The following is a 22,364-nucleotide window of genomic DNA, read 5'->3' on the forward strand; positions in this document are numbered from 1 at the left end:
GAGACTCCGCCTTTCACTCTGAGTAAGAGGAGGAGGGTTTTGAGCAGCCAAGTTACGTAATCTTTGATTTTCTATGTATCATTCCAGCCGCCTTACGCAAGAAAGCTGTGAGCGGTGGGGGGTTGGACCGTGTGAGAGCGGTAAGGGCCAGAGGAAAGGCCAGACTCTGTACATGTTTTAAGGGAAAGCCAACAAGATTTGCTGATGGTTTGGATGTGGGATGTGAGAGAAGGGTCAAGGATGACTCTGAAGTTTTTAGCCTGCGCATCAAAGGATGGGGATCCCATTGACTAAGATGAAGAGGACGCAGGAGAAGTCCAGCACGTTTTGCAGTTGTAACTGCTGGTACCCCACCCACTTACTCTGCCCACAGAGGCCGTGGTAGACACCTACCACTATTCGCCACAGTGCTCTCTGGCTGCCACTGCTCTGTCTGAAGGAGGGGCAGGTTGGAAGTTCAAGAGAATTAACACCCCAGGAGGCACCATCAAGTCATGACTAATGAGACCTCGGGGAGCAAATACCCGCATCTGCCTTTACTCTGGGTGAGTGTTGCGCCGACTCCCAGGTCCCCACTGGGAACACACTCCAGTAGCCACCATGCTGACTTCCTTACTGGCTTCCTTACCATCCCTGTCTCTCATCTCCACACTCTGACAGGTGCTTCCTAGAATCACCTCCTTGGGCGTAAAACTACCCGTCTTCAAACAAAACAAAGAAAAAAAAACAACTCATCAAAAACAGAAAAGTAGTGCCATTGGCAACATACCCATAGACATAAATACAGTTATTAAGTTCTATGAGGTTCTACTGCCTTGAAATATTGAGTGAAGTTTGCTTTCCCCGTGATAAAAGGGGATCAGCAGATGTTGCAAAGTGTCACAAACTAGCTCCAAAATACCACCTTCCCCTATGCCAAGTCCCTTCACTGTTTAACAACACTGTTAATCGGCTATACCCCAATACAAAACAAAAAGTTTAAAGTTTGAAGAAAAAAAACTGAAAATAACTGAAAACCAAAGAACTTACTATGTGATTCTAGGTTACTGAACCTATCAGTGTGGGGGAGACCATAGGACAGAGGAGACTGGTGTGATGCAGTCCATGGGGTCACAGAATTGGATACAACTTAGAGACCGAACAACAATACAACATCAGTGTCCATCATCTAAACCACACCATACACCTGCTCTATGCTCAAAGCTGGGAACTGAAGAAGGTAACATGTTCAGATCAGAAAGAAAACTTCAAGTTCCAAAAGCCAAGAATGCACAGGCCAACCCATGGGCTCCTGGACAGCTCAGTTCAATGAACTCCACCCGGCACTGTAGCTGGGGAGCCGCCTGCTTTCCATGCACAGGTCTCACACTTCTACAAATCTCCAAGGTAAAGATCTGATGGAGGAAAAAGAACCTAAGATGTGAAGTCCCACAGGTGTAAGGACAGAATGAAGTCCCAGTACAAAAGCAAAGATTTCTGATGCCTCTCAGATATCTTTCATGTGGCACTAAGAAAAAAAAAAGAAAAACCTCTGCTTTTGAATATCTTTGAGAAGAGACCTTCAAACCAAAATGAAAAAGGCACAAGTCACAGCAGAAAATCTTAACTCCTATTTCCACATCTAAAAAGAAGTTATATCTATTTGCACATACATTTTGCTTGAAAAACAACAGAAAACCAATTCACTTACATGCTACCTATCATGGAGTGAATGTTCACATTCCCTCAAGACTCATGTGTTGAAATCCTAACCCCCAGGGTGATGGTATTAGGAGGTGGAGCCTTTGGGAGGTTTTCAGATCATGGGGGTGGATCTGCATGAATGGACTGAGTGACTCTAGAGAGCCCCCTCACCCTTTCCACGATATGAGGACCCAGGGACAAGGTGGCCTTCTATGAGCCAAGAAGCAGGCTCCCTCACCAGACTCCCAGTCTGGCAGGGCCTTGATCCTTGACTTCTCATCTCCAGAAATGTGAGAGATAAATAAGCCACCCTGTCTACGACAGTCTGGCCCAGCAGCACGAACACTAGCTAACATGTGGCTTCTCAGGAGCCACCCAATCTTCACCGTAGTAGAAAGGAAAGCAGAACACAGATAAGCATCTGCCAGAGCTACAGGGAGTTTGAAGAATGAGCACTGGTTGGTTTTCATACCTTTAGCCAAAGATCAAGAAGGTTTTTCATATCACTCTTCAGTCAACACTTAAAATAACAATCCCGACAACTTTTAAAATATTTAATTCCTTGCTAATCTCAACCCAATCTGATTTAAAACAAATCAAATAATATTAGCCATTTGTTTATCTAACACTTGATACAGCCTCAAACAGTGTGTGTGTGTGTGTGTGTACCCACACAGCCTTGTGTGTGTGTGTGTGTGTACCCACACAGCCTTGAATTCTAAAAGTAGATCCTCTTGTTAGAGAAATGTAAGCAATCCCTTTCAACTTTGCCCACAAAAAAGTTCAGACTAATCAAAAGAAATATAAAATACGGAACCTAAACAAAACCTAACTGAATTTTATCTAGGTTAGATTTCCCAGCTTGAAAAAAAATGCACCATCTTTCAAACTGCCTAAAGAAGATATTCTAAACTCAAATACCTACAAGGCCCAGGCCAGTAACATAGATGAGTAAAACAGACCTGGCACAAGAATAAAAAAGAGCTGTGAGCATTTCAATGAAGCGGAGAATGTATATGCCCTCTAAGAGACATTTAAGTTCAAAAAATTTAAAAACCCTATAGCCTCAAAACATCATGTCACAAAGCTTAAACTTTGAACCTCATAAGATAACAAGCTCACATAGCCTACTGAGAAAGTACTACAACTGATCTTTACTAAAATAAAGTGAAATAAGATCTGAAACTCATGGAATAGCTGGAATCTGAAGTCTAGAAAGTACTGTCAGGTTGTAAATAAACGAGAAACTACTGGGGATATGTAATTCATAACAGGCAAGAATAACTATCTTCCACTTTCATACTTTGTTATCCAAGTAACTTATCAACACTTGACATATTATGTGTTAATTATCAATCTTCCTCAAATCAGACATAAACCCTTTGGAGAAGGAATTCATTCAATGCTAGATTCCCAACTCCAAACTAGCACGTGATAGGTATTAAATAATGCATGTGAAGTAAATTAATTTAATGAAATACAAAGTAAATGTTTAACATAAAAACAGTTCAACGCATACTACTTATCAGTAGCTTTGGAATTAAAGTGCATTTGGTTTCACAGACTAAAGCAAACCAGGTAAGCCCTACCAGATATTCCTTTTGAGGTTTTTCTTGTTATTTTTTTGTAAGGGGAGGATATATTCCGAAATTATAGCAGACGTTATTAACTCATTCTAGGTCTACTGCAAAGACTGGTCCCTCCCTTGGATCAGTGGCTCCGAAAATGTGATACCAGGAGCATCATCAGCACCAGCTGGAAACTTGTTCACTTGATGTAAATGCAAAGCACGGCCAGGCCCCAACCCAGACCTTGGGGTCAGGAGAGGAGGGAGTGGGTAACACGGTGCAGAGATGCCTTTGAGCCCTCCAGGTGATTCTGCTGCCTGCTTCTTTTTTTTTTGCATTTATTTTTATTAGTTGGAGGCTAATTACTTCACAACATTGCAGTGGGTTTTGTCATACATTGACATGAATCAGCCATGGAGTTACATGTATTCCCCATCCCGATCCCCCCTCCCACCTCCCTCTCTACCCGATCCCTCTGGGTCTTCCCAGTGCACCAGGCCCGAGCACTTCTCTCATGCATCCAACCTGGGCTGGTGATCTGTTTCACTATAGATAATATACATGTTTCGATGCTGTTCTCTCGAAACATCCCACCCTCGCCTTCTCCCACAGAGTCCAAAAGTCTGTTCTGTAAATCTGTCTCTTTTTCTGTTTTGCATATAGGGTTATCGTTACCATCTTTCTAAATTCCATATATATGCGTTAGTATACTTTATTGGTCTTTATCTTTCTGGCTTACTTCATTCTGTATAATGGGCTCCAGTTTCATCCATCTCATTAGGACTGATTCAAATGAATTCTTTTTAATAATGGCTGAGTAATATTCCATGGTGTATATGTACCACAGCTTCCTTATCCATTCATCTGCTGATGGGCATCTAGGTTGCTTCCATGTCCTGGCTATTATAAACAGTGCTGCGATGAACATTGGGGTGCACGTGTCTCTTTCAGATCTGGTTTCCTCGGTGTGTATGCCCAGCAGTGGTATTGCTGGGTCATATGGCAGTTCTATTTCCAGTTTTTTAAGAAATCTCCACACTGTTCTCCATAGCGGCTGTACTACTTTGCATTCCCACCAACAGTGTAAGAGGGTTCCCTTTTCTCCACACCCTCTCCAGCATTTATTGCTTGTAGACTTTTGGATAGCAGCCATCCTGACTGGCGTGTAATGGTACCTCATTGTGGTTTTGATTTGCGTTTCTCTGATAATGAGTGATGTTGAGCATCTTTTCTGCCTGCTTCTTAAGAGAACCACTGCCCACTGCTCCTACTCCGCTCAGAACAGCCGGGGGTCACAGGCGCTCCTCTGTTCTCTGCTAGCACATGGTTGCTGGGTCTGAACAACTTCAATCGCAGAACAAATAAAGGTGCACGAGTAACAAAGAAAACAATTTCAAGGGCAGCTAGTCAAAAAAGCCTTCAAGTTCTAGTCTTCCATTCCCTTCTCCCCACCAAAAAAGCCACCCTCATTAAGAATTGGCTCCTTAAGGAGAATATAGTATTGGCAATTATGAAATAAATGATTAAGCCAAATTAAACAGGCTAAATTATGTCTCAAGCATAATGACTTTTTAGATTAATTACAACTAATTACAATGAGATAATCTGACAAGTCGACTAGGAGAAAAAAGATCTGGCTAGGGTAAATGATTTAAGAGAAAAATTATGATTTCTTGTGGTCACAGTGTGCCCATCTATCAATAAATCTGTGTGGTTTAAAACTTTACCCCCTGGTAGAATAATATCCAACATAAGGGGAAGTCTGAAATCTTTCAAGCAATGGAGAGAACAAAGTCTGTAGAATGGGGAGAATCCTTTGGGGGAAAAAAAAAAAAAAAAGAACAGAGTAGAAGAGAATTAGAATCAGAATAAGGCTGTGCAGGTTAGCAAATAAATGCAGTTTTACTCTTTCTTTAAAAAAAGAAAATCCCAGTTACTTATTTCTCTCAACAGGAAAATAACTTGATCCAAGCAAAGAGAACAGTAGTTTAGCTGCTCCCAAGAGAACTGCCCAGTTGGGGAAAAAACAGTAAAAGAAGTTACCAAATCCTTTAAATATATTTTTCCATATTAGAAAGAAAAAAACAAAACCTGTACCAGCTACTCAGATATATTTTGATTCACTGTTAAAAGATGATAGCTAATGTTAAATCCTAATAAAGGAATTGTTTCTAAAGTAAGCTAAAACTTTTTAAAAGCTGTATGCTCTATGGGGAGTTTTTAAGTTTTAAGTTCTAAGTTGCATGTGTCTGGGAAGTTTCTAAGTTTTAGGGTATATGGTTTGTATAATTTAATTTAAACACTATGAACAATATAAAATATCTACTGTGATCATTAATAAGTCATTCTTTGTAATGTTGTTCAGTTCAGTTCAGTCGCTCAGTCGTGTCTGACTCTTTGCAACCCCATGAATCACAGCACACCAGGCCTCCCTGTCCATCACCAACTCCCGGAGTTTATTCAAACCCATGTCCATCAAGTTGGTGATACCATCTAACTATCTCATCCTCTATCGTCCCCTTCTCCTCCTGCCCCCAATCCCTCCCAGCATCAGGGTCTTTTCCAATGACTCAACTCTTCGCATGAGGTGGCCAAAGTACTGGAGTTTCAGCTTCAGCATCAGTCCTTCCAATGAACACCCAGGACTGATCTCCTTTAGGATGCACTGGTTGGATTTCCTTGCAGTCCAAGGGACTCTCAAGAGTCTTCTCCAACACCACAGTTCAAAAGCATCAATTTTTCGGCACTCAGCTTTCTTTACAGTCCAACTCTCACATCCATACATGACCACTGGAAAAACCATAGCCTTGACCAGACGGACCTTTGTTGGCAAAGTAATGTCTCTGCTTTTTAAAATGCTATCTAGGTTGGTCATAACTTTCCTTCTAAGGAGTAAGCATCTTTTAATCTCATGGCTGCAATCACCATCTAGTGATTTTGGAGCCCAAAAAATTAAAGTCTGATACTGTTTCCACTGTCTCCCCATCTATTTCCCATGAAGTGATGGGACCAGATGCCACGATCTTAGTCTTCTGAATGTTAAGCTTTAAGCCAACTTCTTCACTCTCCTCTTTCACTTTCATCAAAAGGCTAAGTTCCTCTTCACTTTCTGCCATAAAGGTGGTGTCATCTGCATATCTGAGGTTATTGATATATCTCCCGGCAATCTTGATTCCAGCTTGTGCTTCTTCCAGCCCGGCATTTCTCATGATGTACTCTGCATATAAGTTAAATAAGCAGGGTGACAATATACAGCCTTGACATACTCCTTTTCCTATTGGGAACCAGTCTGTTGTTCCATGTCCAGTTCTAACTGTTGTTTCCTGACCTGCATACAGGTTTCTCAAGAGGCAGGTCACGTGGTCTGGTGTTCCCATCTGTTTCAGAATTTTCCACAGTTTATTGTGATCCACACAGTCGAAGGCTTTGGCGTAGTTGTTATACCCATGTAAATACTAAGTTACATTCATGTAAACAAATAACTAGATTAACATTTTGGTCCAGGTAAGACTTGTAAGATAAAGACACTTGAGCCTTGGAAGAAAAGCTACGACAAACTTAGAGTATTAAAAAGTAGAGACCACACGTATTAAAACGTAGAGACATGCATATTAAAAAGTAGAGACAGCACTTTGCCCACAAAAGTCCATCTAATCAAAGCTATCGTTTTTCCAGTAGTCATGTATCGATGTGATAGTTGTACCATAAAGAAGGTTGAGCACCGAAGAACTGATGCTTTCAAACTGTGGTGCTGGAGAAGACTCTTGAGAGTCTTGTGGACTGCAAGGAAATCCAACCAGTCCATCCTAAAGGAGATCAACCCTGAATATTCATTGAAAGGACTGATGCTGAAGCGGAATACTCTGGTCACGTGATGAGAACAGCCAACTTTTGGAAAAGACCCTGATGCTGGGAAGATTGAGGGCAGGAGAAAGTGATAACAGAGAATGACACGGTTGGATGGTATTACCCACTCAATGGACACGAGTTTGAGAAAACTCCTGGAGTTAGTGAAGAACAGGGAAGCCAGGTGTGCTGCAGTCCACGGAGTCACAGTCAGACATGACTGAGTGACTGAAGACAACTGTATGAAACTACATAACCTGCTTTGCCTTGCTTCAAATGACATGTTTCTTTCCCCAAACACCACAAAACTTACACAGAAATACATTCCACTATTATTTTACTCAATTTGAAAAAATGTAATAGAAGAGTTGGGGCTTCCCTGGTAGCTCAGCTGGTAAAGAATCCACCTGCAATGCAGGAGACCCTGGTTCAATACCTGAGTCATGAAGTTCCCCTGGAGAGGGATAAGCTACCCACTCCACTATTCTTGGGCTTCCCTGCTGGCTCAGACAGTAAAGAATCTGCCTGCAATGCAGCAGACATGGGTTTGATCCCTGGGTTGGGAAGATCCCCTGGAGGAGGGCATAGCAACCTACTCCAGTATTCATGCCTGGAGAATCCCCATGGACAGAGGAACCTGGAGGGCTACAGTCCATGGGGTCGCAGAGAGTCAGACACAACTGAGCGACTAAGCACACAGCAAAATAAAACAGTAGAAAATTCCTTCATCATTACTATCTTACAAACAGAAAACAGCCGCTGTGGCCTACCAGCAGGATTGAAATCAACGTTACTTTAGAATAATTCCTGCATATCATTCCACAATTATAATATCACACTTGAGCCTGTGACAGTTTCCACAATGAACATGTTATATATGAAAGTACATATATGAAAACGGTCAAGTGCTATCAATATATCCTTTATGGCTCCAACTCCAACTAATCCTAAATTTCCCCATGTTCAAATATAAAGCATCTGCTCAATTGAGATTCCACAGGTGTGAACCATGCTAACCGCAGGTCTGCCACAGTTTTAAAATTCTGTTACTTCTTGCAAGATTTAAAGTCAACTCTCATAATAGCAAATGAAGCAATAGACAAAGGATTAATCTCAAAAATATACAAGCAACTCCTGCAGCTCAATTCCAGAAAAATAAATGACCCAATCAAAAAATGGGCCAGAGAACTAAACAGACATTTCTCCAAAGAAGACATACAGATGGCTAACAAACACATGAAAAGGTGCTCAACATCACTCATTATTAGAGAAATGCAAATCAAAACCACAATGAGGTACCATTACACACCAGTCAGGATGGCTGCTATCCAAAAGTCTACAAGCAATAAATGCTGGAGAGGCTGTGGAGAAAAGGGAACCCTCTTACACTGTTGGTGGGAATGCAAACTAGTACAGCCACTATGGAAAACAGTGTGGAGATTCCTTAAAAAACTGGAAATAGAACTGCCATATGACCCAGCAATACCACTTCTGGGCATACACACTGAGGAAACCAGATCTGAAAGAGACACATGCACCCCAATGTTCATCGCAGCACTGTTTATAATAGCCAGGACATGGAAGCAACCTAGATGCCCATCAGCAGATGAATGGATAAGGAAGCTGTGGTACATATACACCATGGAATTTTACTCAGCCGTCAAAAAGAATTCATTTGAACCAGTCCTAATGAGATGGATGAAACTGGAACCCCTTATACAGAGTGAAGTAAGCCAGAAAGATAAAGAACATTACAGCATACTAACACATATATATGGAATTTAGAAAGATGGTAACGATAACCCTATATGCAAAACAGAAAAAGAGACACAGAAATACAGAACAGACTTTTGAACTCTGTGGGAGAAGGTGAGGGTGGGATGTTTCAAAAGAACAGCATGTATACTATCTATGGTGAAACAGATCACCAGCCCAGGTGGGATGCATGAGACAAGTGCTCCGGCCTGGTGCACTGGGAAGACCCAGAGGAATCGGGTGGAGAGGGAGATGGGAGGGGGGATCGGGATGGGGAATAAGTGTAAATCTATGGCTGATTCATATCAATGTATGACAAAACCCACTGAAATGTTGTGAAGCAATTAGCCTCCAACTAATAAAAAAATTTAAAAAAAATAAAAATAAAAAAAATAAAACCAGGGACATAGTATGGTTTTTGACTGAAAACTAAATGAGACATGGAAAGGAAATGGATTGGAAAACTGTTAAGAATCCTCAAAAAAAAAAAAAAAATAAAGTCAACTCTCCATGGCATTGACACCAGGAAAGTACTGCAGTAAGGCGCGCTGAGGTAGAAACACCAACAGGTGAGCTAATCTTGCCCTGCAGAACCCTAAGTTCACAGGAGGACAGTGAGCAAGGTTAGAGGCAGAGAGTTGGTGGGTGGAGTGGGAAGGGTGAAGACTGGTTACAAATCTGTAGACTAAACAATGAGAAAGAGAGGATTATTCTGCACAGAAACTGACAGATAAGAAATTAGGACTCAAGGACAAGATACACGGTAGGTGGGTGCATAGGTGCGAAGTTCAGGGCTGGTGGGTTGAACTGAAGTCAAAAGTCAAAATAAAAAATACTCAAACATCCAACCCTGCCCTTTTTCTTTAATTCTAGAATGCCACTGGCAAGGAGTAGTATTTACTTCCTATTTGGCAGTTCACCCAAGAAAACAGCAGTTCTGCATCCAATTAGCCTACAGAGAAGCCCAACACTTAAAAGGGCAAAGTCCCTTGTAAACAAAGAGCTACCAATCAGCCTTTTCACTTTTAAATATGAATAGCTAGCAAAGGATCACCAAAATTTGCAAGGTTTCAGACGCGAGAGACCAAAACAAACAAAAAATTGTAAAAACATAAAAGCAAAGATAATCAAGAGAATAAAAGAAAACTTAAAAAAAAAAACTTTATAATTACTGTGCTCAGAGAGGACAAAAATTAAAAATGGTGATGAAAAAGAAGCAATCCAAACACTCTCAAGATTAAAAACACAGCCACTGTTAAAAATCCAAAAGAAAACAGCAAGAAATTCTCCCTGAGTTTAGAGAAATACAGTAATAGTTTAAGAGAAATAGAATATACTGAAAAATAGTTAACAGACTTAGAAGACCAAGGCAGGAAATTCGCCATCTGACTACGAATAATTTCAGAGAACAGAGAGAATGGAAAGGGAGAGAAACACCGACTCACTAGCCTGAAAAGCATCCCGGTGACTCTCTCAAGGGAAAAGGCCACGCACAAAATAACAGGAATAAACACTGTACCTGAACTCTCCACTGTAACACTGCAAATTAAAAGTAAATGAAGCAACACTTGAAAAATTGCTTACATAAGAATTCTCTAACCAAAGTGTCAATCGAGTATGAAGGAGCATTTTTATATATTCAACACCTGAAACTACTATCCATACACATTTTTCTCAAGAGTTTGCTAGAAGGTATGTTTTACACACACACACACAGGTATATACCAGTAAAAAGGAAGATATGAAGTGAGGTGGCCAAGACGGCAGAGTAGAAAAATCCTGAGCTCATCCCTTCTGCCATGGATACACCAAAATTACAGCTCCTTACAGAGAAGCTATGATGAGAACGGCCCAAAAACTAGCAGAAAAGCTATTCCACAACTACATACCTAAAGAAGGAATCACAATGAGCCAACTAGGAGGAGACTCAGTACACTCAGGACTCACAATTCCAGGTCAGGGGTCCACAAATGGGAGGAATATCACAATCACAGAGGTTCTCTACAAGGAGCGAGGCTCCTGAGCCCACCTCAGGCTCTCCCACCCAGGGCTCCGGCACCAGGAAGATGAGCCCCAGAACCTCTGGCCTTGAAAAGCAGCAGGGCTTGTGTTCAGGAGAGCCTGAACACACTTGCGGATCCTGGAGAGCCCCCGGAGAGGCAGGAGGCAAACCGCAACTCCCCCTGGGGGTGGAGATGCTGGCAGCAGCCATTAGGGGGCGCTCCTTCTACCAAAGTAACACAGCCCTGGCAAGGGACGCTTTGGAATCCTCCCATAGCTTATTAGTGCTGGGGCTTACCCGCCCACCAGCAGGCCAGCCCCAGGCCCAAGGCCAGGCAGACAGCAGCGGGAAGCCTACCTCACCCTCCAGCAGGCTTCCACCCACCACCTGAGGCAGGCTTCACAGCCAGGCTGGGGCCAGTCCCACCCACCACTGCACCAGCCACAGCAGCTCCCCATAGAAGGGCGCAGGCAGCCCCAGGGGGCACCCCTAGAACATCTAACTCTGGTGACCAGCAAGAGTGCTGCTGGGGCCCACAGGATGCCTCCTACAGGGGCCAGCACTCCCAGACAGGGAATGTAGTCACCCTACCCAACCCAGCGACCTGCACAAAATGAGCAGAGGAACATGCTCCAAAGAAACAAGAAAAACCTCAGAAAAAGAACTAGATGAAGTGGAGATACACAATCTACTCAATAGAGTTCAAGGTAATGATCATAAAGACACTTCCTAACTCAGAAGAATAGATAAACATGGTAAGATTTTAAATTCCAAACTGGGAAAGGAGTACGTCAAGGCTGCATATTGTCACCCTGCTTATTTAACTTCTATGCAGAGTACATCACGAGAAATGATGGGCTCGATGAAGCACAAGCTGGAATCAAGACTGCCAGAAGAAATATCAGTAACCTCAGATATGGAGATGACACCACCCTTATGGCAGACGGCAAAGAGGAACTAAACAGCCTCTTGATGAAAGTGAAAGAGGAGAGTGAAAAAGTTGGCTTAAAACTCAACATTCAAAAAACGAAGATCATGGCATCTAGTCCCATCACTTCATGGCAACTAGATGTGGAAACAATAACAGACTATTTTCTTGTGCTCCAAAATCACTGCAGATGGTGACTGCAGCCATGAAATTAAAAGGGACTTGCTCCTTGGAAGAAAAGCTATGACCAACCTAGATAGCATATTAAAAAGGAGAGACATTACTTTGCCAACAAAGGTTCGTCTAGTCAAGGCTATGGTTTTTCCAGTAGTTATGTATGGATGTGAGCATTGGACTATAAAGAATGCTGAGCACCAAAGAATTGATACTTTTGAACTGTGGTGTTGGAGAAGACTCTTGAGAGTCCCTTGGACTGCAAGGAGATCCAACCAGTCCATCCTAAAGGAAATCCGTCCTGAATATTCATTGGAAGGACTGATGCTGAAGCTCCAAAACTTTGGCCACCTGATGCAAAGTACTGACTGGGAAAGACTAAAGGCATGAGGAGAAGGGGACGACAGAGGATGAAATGGTTGGATGGCATCACCATATCGATGGACATGAGTTTGAACAAGCTCCAAGCCTGGAGTGCTGCAGTCCATGGGGTCGTGAAGAGTCAGACACAACTGAGCAACTGAACTGAAGATTTTAAAATAGAAAATACTGAGAACCAAACAGAGCCTAAGAACACAGTAACTGAAATTAAAAATACACTAGGGGCAATCGACAGTAGATTAGATAATACAGAGTAACCGACTGCTGATCTGGGAAGACAACAGTAGAAATCACCCAAGTTGAACAGACATTAAACTTCTGTTCCAGTACTTCCAATATTCTAAAGCACAAGAAACGGGAAAGCTCAGCTAACCCACTGCCAACGGACCTCTCCACCCAAATGTCCCACAGATAACTGAGACACACACAGACATACACCCCTTCCTATACTCCTTCCATATCCATATCCTCCCTTCTTCACCCCCAAATTTTATAGACTATAGTCCCCAAATGCTTTCAAATTGTGGTGCTGGAGAAGACTCTTGAGAATTCCTTGGACAGCAAGGAGATCAAACCAGTCAATCCTAAAGAAAATCAACCCTGAATATCCATTGGAAGGCCTGTTGCTGAAGCTCCAACACTTTGGCCGCCTGATGCAAAGGACTCTTTAGAAAAGACCCTGATGCTGGGGAAGATTGAAGGCAGGAGAAGGGGATGACCCAGGATGAGACGGTTACAGAGCGTCGCCGACTCAATGGGCACGAATTTGAGCAAACTCAGGGAGACAGTGAAGCCCAGGGAAGCCTGGCGTGCTGCAGTTCACAGAGCTGCAACGAGCCGGACACAACTTCGCGACCGAACAAGTCCCGGGATATTTCCAAAATCTGAAACCACCTCTGTTCCAATCCTTAAGTTGCTCAGGCTGTCATCTCTTGTCATTACAAGCCCCTAACCAATCTCTCATGTTTCCATTTACTCTCCTTTCTAATCGAACAGGCTAAGACAAATTTTACCAAGGTGACTCCCTGTGGCTCCTGTTCCTACAGAAGAGAATCCCATCTCTAACCTGGCATGCCCTTTGCATTTAGACCTCTCAATCTATCTAGGTTTAATCTGCGCCACTCCCTCCTCACACCCTACTTTCCTACAATAAGTTTAACTCTGAGTCTTCCACACAGGCTTCTCTCTGCCAAGGAAGTCTCTTCAAGCCCAACCCTGCCACCTCAGTCCTCCCAACAAACTGTTGTTCATTTTCAAAGATTCTTTTGCCCTCTGTGCTACCATGGACATACATAACTTTACTACAGCATTTAATTATAACATATCACAATCATCTGTCCATCAACCTCCATGCTAAATTCTGTCTCATTCATCATGAGGCTAAAATATTACCTTGGCATACAGAAGACAATAAATATCTGTTAGATAAAATGCCATCCTAGTCAGCACATCTGTAACTACTACTACTGCAAATTACTACTCCTCTAATCTGTAGAGGTTAACAGCCAAATAACTACAAACGATGAAAAGAAATATGAAAGGCCAGTTTGCTCTGCCAAGACAGATTACCAAAGAATACCCTTATATAGCTTTTAACAGTTTACAATGTGATTTAATCAGTATATGGTCTGCAGCTTACAGAGTTACAGTTTTTAAAGAGGAACTAAACAGTACTCATTTTCTTGAAGGATTTGGGACTGGGCCTTACATAAACATTACAATGGATTTCTCTTACAGTCTCACTTGTGCAATTTATATCAAAAAAATAGCAAGACAAGGGACTTCCCTGGTGGTCCAGTGGTTAAGAATCCATCTGCCAATGCAGGAGACATGGGTTCAATCCCTGGTATGGGAGGATCCCACATGCCCGGGAGGAACTAAGCCCATGGCCCACAACTACTGAGCCTGTGCTTGTGAATCCGCAAGCCACAACTACTGAGCCCACAGGCCACAGCTATTGAAACTCTCATGCCTGGAGCCCACGCTCCACAGCACGAGAAGTCATTACAGCGAGAAGCCCACACACCGCAGTAAGAGTAGCCCCGGGTCACCGCAACTAGGGAAAGCCCACACGCAGCAATGAGAACCCTGCGCATCTATAAATAAATAAACAAAGGCAAGACAAGATCCCCAACGAGATCCTGAAATTCAGACAGTCGACTGGTATCACAGTGATGTTTGGTGCTTTGGAGAAGGAAATGGCAACCCACTCCAGTATTCTTGCCTGCAGAATCCCATGGACAGAGGAGCCTGGCAGGCTATAGTCCATGGGGTTGCAAGAGTCAGACATGACTTAACGACTAAACCACCACCAACTCCACTAACAGAGAAGGTGAGAAGACACCAAACCACCATCACCGATGCTATGAACAGTGCATATTTTAGGGCCTGATTAGCTGATCCACTTGGGAAAGAATCAATCAACCTGGAAACTGGCAGACAGGACCTGATCAGATAAAGAGCAACTTTATTTAGGATTTACTAAAATCGGTTAACACTTTCACTAAATTCAGAAGTCAATTTTAACAGACTTTTGAATCACTAATTTTAAAAAGTGATTTCATTGACTTCAATTAAAAATACTGTGAAGCTTTCATCTATCTGGAAAAGCTTCTGGGGCACTGGGCTCATAGTTCTCCTGAGATCATGCTACAAGATCATTAGTCAATGCAAAATCCCTCCCAACCCCCTCCTCCCATTTACCCGTTCACCGCCTTTTCATTCCATCTACCCATCCACTGTCTTTTATCCTCACACTCAGTCCCACCTGCCTGCAGCCCCAACACATTCAGACAGGGAACCATTCTAGCCTATTTAACAAATTTGGAATATGAACAGATGTGACATATGCTACATCTGAGCAGAGGCTTTCAAAGCCAATGGGTACTGCCGTCCATTCTCTTCTCTTTGCCTTGGCCAAGAGTGACAAGACCCAGAAGAGAGGTGTGCCTCAGAATGAGATGACGCGTGAACAGTGACAGCCAACTGTCAGCTAGTAACATAACACGGGCAAGAAAGAAATCCTTATTGTCCCGTAAGCTTCTGAAACTCGGGGGTTATTATTATAGAAAGTTGACAAATGTGCAATGAAAAACTGAAGTAAATCATTTCACTTCCCAAATTACATTCCATCAGTCAGACACACCTGAATGAGATTTGGAAGGGCAAAGTGAGGCAAATAACAGGTTATTGTTTGTGGCTGGTGGTTCTGGCGAGCAAGGTTAGAGACGTCAGTGAGTTTCAGTGTCTGGTCACCAACTTCAAGGATGAGGGAGGCAACTGTGATGATTCAAGAATGGTGGTGGAGGCAGCAACAGCAGCGTGCCCTGGGGAGTGGGCTGGTGGAGCAGCCTCACTGAATTCACGCCTCCAACCTCGCCAACAATTTGCAGAGGACCTGGTTTTTGCTATTAAATCTCCTATTGCTTTAGATACCTAGTGTTTTCTTGGACTGAACTGTGCTTGATGAAGTATTTGGTACCAGAGGAGTTACAGGACACAGACTCTGAAGTTAGGAAGCTGGCTTTGGTTTGCCAACCTAATTAGATTTAAAGGCAATGATGGGCATTGCCACCATTAGATAACATAATGCTAACACTATATGACATGGAGCGGCAAAGAAAAACCTATCACCTGTAGCTACCTCGAATAAACGTCTTCTTGAAGAAAACAACATGGCAGACCGCTACAGCTGCTATGATGGAAATAAGAAAGACAAGAACTGTGGAGTGGGCTCATTCTGATGACAGGTGAAAGCTTTAAAAAAACATTTAGCGCAGTAAACTGAGGACCAAAGAACATCCATGATTGCAAAAAAAAAAAAAAAAAAAAAAAGCCCTTTAATGCTTAAAGGCACAGGATTGATAGAGCTAAAAATCAGAAACAGAATGATTCTGCAAGTTACAGAACTACCAAATAAAAATAATTCAAATTCTAGACATAAATCTTAAGTAAAAGTTAAGGCACTGATTGTGAAATGTAAGACCCTGAGACCTGAAATGGGGTCAGTTTGGTGTTTTATCAACCTGAGAATCCTGACCTCAAAGCACTCACAGAGAGGAGGACCCCTTCTCCCCAGTATAAGGCTGATCTTTACGTGACAGAAGCCCCTGTCACAATACTACCTGGAAATAAACCTCCAACTAAATTAAATTTCCCCAGGGGAACCAGCACCAAATCTAAACAAACAGGAGCCAGCCTTCATTCCAAAAAAACTAGACGCACTGTAGTTAAAAAATAACTCATCTTATGGTGCTTTGTTTATTGCACTTTGCAGATACTGTGCTTCTTATAGACGTTCTGTGGCAACTCTAAGTCAGCCAAGTCTATTGGTGCCATTTTTCCAACAGCATTTGCTCACTTTGCGTCTCTGTCGTATTGTGGTAATTCTCAAAATATTGCAAACTCTCTACCAGCAAAAAGATTATGACTTGCTAAAGGTTCAGATGATATTTAACATATTTTTAGCAATAAAGTATTTTTAATTGTTATGTTTGTTGTTTCTTAGACATAATGCTATTGCACACTTAACAGACTATACTATACTGTAAATATAACTTTTATAGGCACTGGGGAAACCAAAAAATTCACGTGGTTCACTTTATTGCAATGGTTTGGTACATAACCCGTTAATATCTCTACATATGCCTACGCAGACTTTCAGAAGACTTTTTAAGAATTCTAAAGACTGAAATATAACTTTAGATGAGACTTATCAAAAGGAATACACTAACTGAAGAGTCATTGTAAAATCTCAAGAAACTAGACATGATTATAACGATTTGCTCAGTTAACTGACTGAAACCTGAACCAAATGATAGCCTATGTTAAAAACAGTTGGAACTCCTGCTGATCAAGGGCAGACTTGAACAAACAACAAATTAAATACCAAAGACTACACAGCAATAGAAACTATCTGAAATGAAGCACAAAGTGGGGTGAAAAAGCTGAAAAAGATAATGAACAGAGTCTCAGTGATTTAGTGTACCTAACGTGTGCAACTGAGGGGCACCGTGTAGTTATTCTGAATGTAATGTCCCAAACTGGACAAATTCCAGAACCCTAAGCTCAGAGAACACCAAAAAGAATAAACCTAAAGAAAACTCTACCTCCAAGAAACAACACAATCAAACTAAATTTGATATAGTGAAAGATAAAATGAAAATCTTAAAAAGAGCCAGGAAAAAAAAAAAAAAGGACACATTACATAGACACTAGAATATTCACAGATTTATTATGAGAAATAATGGAGGTTGAAAGACAAAGGAAAGACATCTTTAAAGTACTGAAAGGAAAAACAAAGACAATACAAGACTGTCAATCTAGAATTGTATCTCCAGCAAAAGTATCCTTAGAAACTGAAGGTAAAAGAACACTTCCGTGAACAAGCAAAAGTTGAATAAATTCCACACTAGATCCCTTGGCAATTTTAGGCACTGCAAATATCTTCTCTAATTCCTTCATCTGTCTGTCACTGAAAGAAAAATCTTTCATTTTTTTCTACAAAGTTATCGTTTTTCCACCTCTGTTTAAGTCTCAGCAGCTTTAAGATGCCCTTCCCTGTCCTGAGGGAAAGAGTGTCTTCAACACTGTCTTCCATTAATTTTCTAACTTTTCCTTTCACACTTAAATCTCTAATTATCTATAGTTCATCCCATCTGTGGTGTTATATTGTTTTTTTTCCCCATACAGTTGAATCACTCTTCTGAGCAACATGACTTTCTCTGATGATTTATGACACCCTTAAGTTCCTAAACATTTATAGGTAACTTTCTGCTAATATGTCCCCCCAGTCTATTTTTATGTTCTCACATTCCTATTAGTTTTTATTACTATAGTTTTGAAACAGAATCTTAAACTTCTGATAAGGCAAGCCCCCACCAAAGCAAATCTTTAAGACTGATTTAGCTATTCAGACTTTATCCCACCTGTCATATAAATTTTAGATCTAGGTTATGGAGTTAGACAAACCGACTGGAATTTTGACGGCAGTTTAATCAAACTTACAGATTAAAATGGAGAAAACTGACATCCTTACAACAATAAATAGTCCCAAGAGCATGGAAAGTTTTCTCATTTATTTATTTAGATCCTCTTCTGGCTCCTTGGGGGAGCATCCCAAGTGGCACAGTGGTAAAGAATCTGCCTGACAATGAAGGAGATGGAAGAGATGTGGATTTGATCCCTGAGTGAAATGGCAACCCACTCCAGTATTCTTGCCTGGGAAATTCCATGGACAGAGGAGCCTAGCAGGCTACATTACAGTCCATGGTGTTGCAAAGAATCAGACTCGACTGTGCAACTGAGAACACATTTCTGGCTCCTTAGTCAAGTTCTCTCCTTAAAGATCTTATGTGCTCTTAGGTTCATTCCTAAAGACTAATTTGTTCTCACTACTGTATACAATATTTATCTTTGATTATCTTACTGAATGCTTATTGCTAGTGTGCTAAATACTACTAATTTCTGTAGGTTGATTTTAAAAGCAGCAACCCTGCTAAACTCTTACTAGTTCCAACAGTTTCTCTCTTGATTCTAATGGTTATTCTAGATAAGTAATATTATCTGCAAATAATGAGTTTTCTTGCTTTCCTTCTAATCTTTATACTTTTTATTTTTCCCTCTGTAGTGTCAGTTAGGACCTCCTTATGTTAAATACCAACAGTGATACAAGGGCATCCTTATCTTGTTACTGATCTTAAAGTAAGTGTATCTGAAATTTCTCTATTATTATTTGCTGTAGGTTTTTGGTAACGGCCACTATCTAGTTATCTTGTGTTCAAAGTTTGTTAAGATTTTTTATCATATATCGGTGCTGGATCTTATCAAATGATTTTATGGTATACAAATAATTGATGACTTTTCTCCTTCAACCTATTAATGAGACAAATTACATTAACAGACAAACAGATGTTGAACCATATTTACATTCTTAAACTCTGATCAAGATTCTTTCAACACATTGTTGGATTTGATGAGCTAGTATTCTATGTAGGATTTTCTTGTTTATGCTATAGATGTATAACTTTCTCATACTGACCTCAACTAGTTTTGAAATCAAGACTTTACTAACTTTATAAAATGAGTTTGGCCTCTTTTTTTTTTCCCCTATTCCAGACAAACCTTTAAAAAGAAATCTTCATTTAAAACTTCATTGCAACTCAGTAAGATTATCTTCATACAGGGCTTTTTTAAAAGGGGAGGTTTTGCCATTGTTCATTAAATATTTATTAGTCAGCTCAAGCTATCTATTTCTTCTGATACCAACCTTCATAGCTTGTAGTTTTCTAAGAATTTATACATTTCCTCCAGGCTTTCAAGTTTATAAACCGAAAGCAATTCATAAAATTATTTTTTAAACATCTCACGTTTGTAGCCGTTTCCCATTTATCACTTACTCTATCTGCATCTTTTTAAAATCAGAGGTCTGTTTAGCTTATTTACCTTCAAAACATCTTTCAGTTTGGCCAACCTTTCTTTTGTTCCTAATTTCACTGATTTCTGCTCTTAACTGTAGGCTGGTTTTTTTGGAACTCTTGAAATGAATTTGGTAAAAGCACTAAAGCAAGCTTCCTTCAACATTTAGATAAGTCACCCTGCCACTCTGTCTCAGATCTGGTTTCACTACATAGACTTCAACACAGAAACTATACAGTATAAACATTATTCTCTCGTATTCACAATACAAAAAAACCTAGAGAAATCTTATCAACCGTAACTACATATGAATGTGTCCACGTTGAAGGCACATAAACAAGGTAATGCGCTCGTTCCCCCGAAATATGTAAGGCTACCACTATATACCTGAACCAAAGCACTTTCTCTGCACAGCTACTTGGACAATTACTGGTACAGCTTGATAAAATTAGCAACTAGAAATGAAATCTCCAGTTGCCGTACCAGATGCCATTCAAAACTTGTAGTTATTAATAGGAGGGAAAAAATCTGGCTGTGGCGATCGATTTCCACCACCACCAGCCCCCCAAAAAACTCGCTTAAAGCAAAAGCACTTTTTTTTCTAGTTGTGGAAGCATACATCCCTGGCTGGGGACAGTTTCAGTTACAGAAGAGATTTGGTCTTAAATCCTTCTGCCTGCAATTTAGCGTTAAGGCAGATCACTAACATAAAGTTCAACATTCAACACAACCTTGGACTTGGACACATACCGAATGGCTTATTCTTATGAGTGTAGGCTTTGAAAAATAATTTTATACAGTACTAGCTTCAAAACGGATGTCGTAGCTCCCAATGCACTGGTGTTAACTCAAGAAGCAACTCATACATTTTTCCCATGAGGATGCAGAAGGCGTGCACTGGAGACGGGAAAGAACGAAGCGCAGATACAGGTCAACTTTCTAAATCCTGACTTGCTTAACGCAGGCTGGCTAAAGGCACAGAAACACAGTGGCCAGATTTTTTTTTCCTCTGGCTGCAAAAAACACAAAAAGACTGAAGGCCTCTCCCTAACGAAACCCGGCAGCCTTATACTTTTCCCTTCACGTTTGAGGATGAAACTTAAGGGGGAACGGAGAAGAAAAGAGCTTCCTAACGTTGAGAGCGAGCCAGTCCTGATACGGATCGCGTCTGCAGGAGAACTCGGGGCTGCGTGCGTTTAACCCAGGTTGCTCTTTTATAGGCCAGGTAATACAAGAAGCCAGGGCCGCTCCGGCGCCGGCCCACCGACACCAAACCCGGGAAGGGAGGGAGGGACGCGGGGGGGGGGGGCGGGGGGAGGAGAGGAGACCCAGGCCTGAAACAAAGAAAGAAGGGCTGGCCGAGAGGGACGGATTCGGCGTCCGCGTGGGGAGGAGGAAAAGCCAAGGCTGCTGGCGAAAAGGCTGGACTCACAGAACTTGGAGGTGGAGGTGTTGATGTTGATGGTGGAGCCGGGGGTGGGGGCGGGGGCCGCCTTGGCCACGGAGGCCGCGTCGCCGCTCTTCAACATCATGATCACCCCATTGGCCTCCGGCGGCGGCGGCGGCCCCATGGGAAGCCCCTCCTTGGGGCCTTTTCTGTCCACGGAGACCGCAGGCATCGCCAGCAGCTGACCCCCGGGAGTCTCTCGGGCAGGGGCTGGGATCGAAGGCGGGGGTGGCGGAGGCGGCGGGGGCTGCCGGAAGCCGTCCACGGCGGCCTCCCAGTTGTTGTGGTTCTGGTCGTCCATCATCGCCTCGTAGCTGCCCCCCTCCTCCTCTTCCATGCTTTCCTCCATCCTGCAGGCCCCCAGCACCCGCCCGCCTTCACAGGCACCTGCTGCCCGTCTCAACCCCGGGCCGGGCCGGGACGGGCCGGGCCGGGGTGGGGGGCGGGCACCGCAGCCTCCTCGAGCTCACATCGCCGAGGGCCGGAGCGGGCGCGGCGGGGAGGGGCAGCGGTGTGCCTCTGGTCACTCAGTCTCCGCCGGGACGCCTCTTTGCAGACAGGACTGACGGCGGTGGGCGCTCCCGGGTTCCACTCTGGGGAGAGGCAGCCGTAAAGCGGGAGCGCTCTTCACGACATTTTACAGCAGCTTCCAACAGGCAGTTGGGGAAAGGGCGGGCAGCGGGGGAGGAGCGGCCAGGAGGGCACGTGGTGCGAGGAAACAAGCCTCCGGAAAGCGGAGCGAAAAGGGGCGGGAGCTGTGAGCCACCACTAGGCGGGAGAACAGAGGTTCGCCCCGCCTCGACTGGTCGCGCGCAGAGAGGCAGGCGCTGGGCGACCCAGTTCCTGGGGAGCCGGCTCCGGCCCCGCCCCGCGCCCAGACTCACGTGATAAGGGAGTGGAGCTGCGCACGCGCTTTCGCAAGCTGGTTACCAGGACGACGGGCAGCAGAGTTTGTGACTGAAGATGTGTCCAGAGCCTTGACGGTCGCTGTGACCCAGGCTTCCCCTTTCGGCCGTGTTTTTCTTCCGCTCGCCCGATTTACCGGTCTTCGGACCACAGAGGGCCTTGCATTTCCGGCTTTTGCTTGATACGTAACCTTGGTGGCCAGTAGAGGGTCCGGGTCGAACATCATAAACGGGTTGTGACCACCCAGGGCGGCCCTTG

The 22,364-nt window shown here is 42.9% G+C and overlaps 1 protein-coding gene across 1 annotated transcript in view; it reads right to left on the reverse strand.

The window, feature by feature from the left end:
- Positions 1-21,885, reverse strand: part of CACUL1 (CDK2 associated cullin domain 1) — a 71,787-nt gene extending 49,902 nt beyond the window's left edge. Inside the window, exon 1 of the mRNA XM_043925425.1 lies at positions 21,186-21,885. Coding sequence (XP_043781360.1) covers positions 21,186-21,549 — 364 coding nt within the window. The 5' untranslated portion in view covers positions 21,550-21,885. The remainder of the gene's footprint in view (positions 1-21,185) is intronic.
- Positions 21,886-22,364: the final 479 nt, after the last annotated feature.

Source organism: Cervus elaphus, chromosome 15 (genome assembly GCF_910594005.1).
Source record: "Cervus elaphus chromosome 15, mCerEla1.1, whole genome shotgun sequence".
In the NCBI taxonomy this organism is placed as follows: domain Eukaryota; kingdom Metazoa; phylum Chordata; class Mammalia; order Artiodactyla; family Cervidae; genus Cervus; species Cervus elaphus.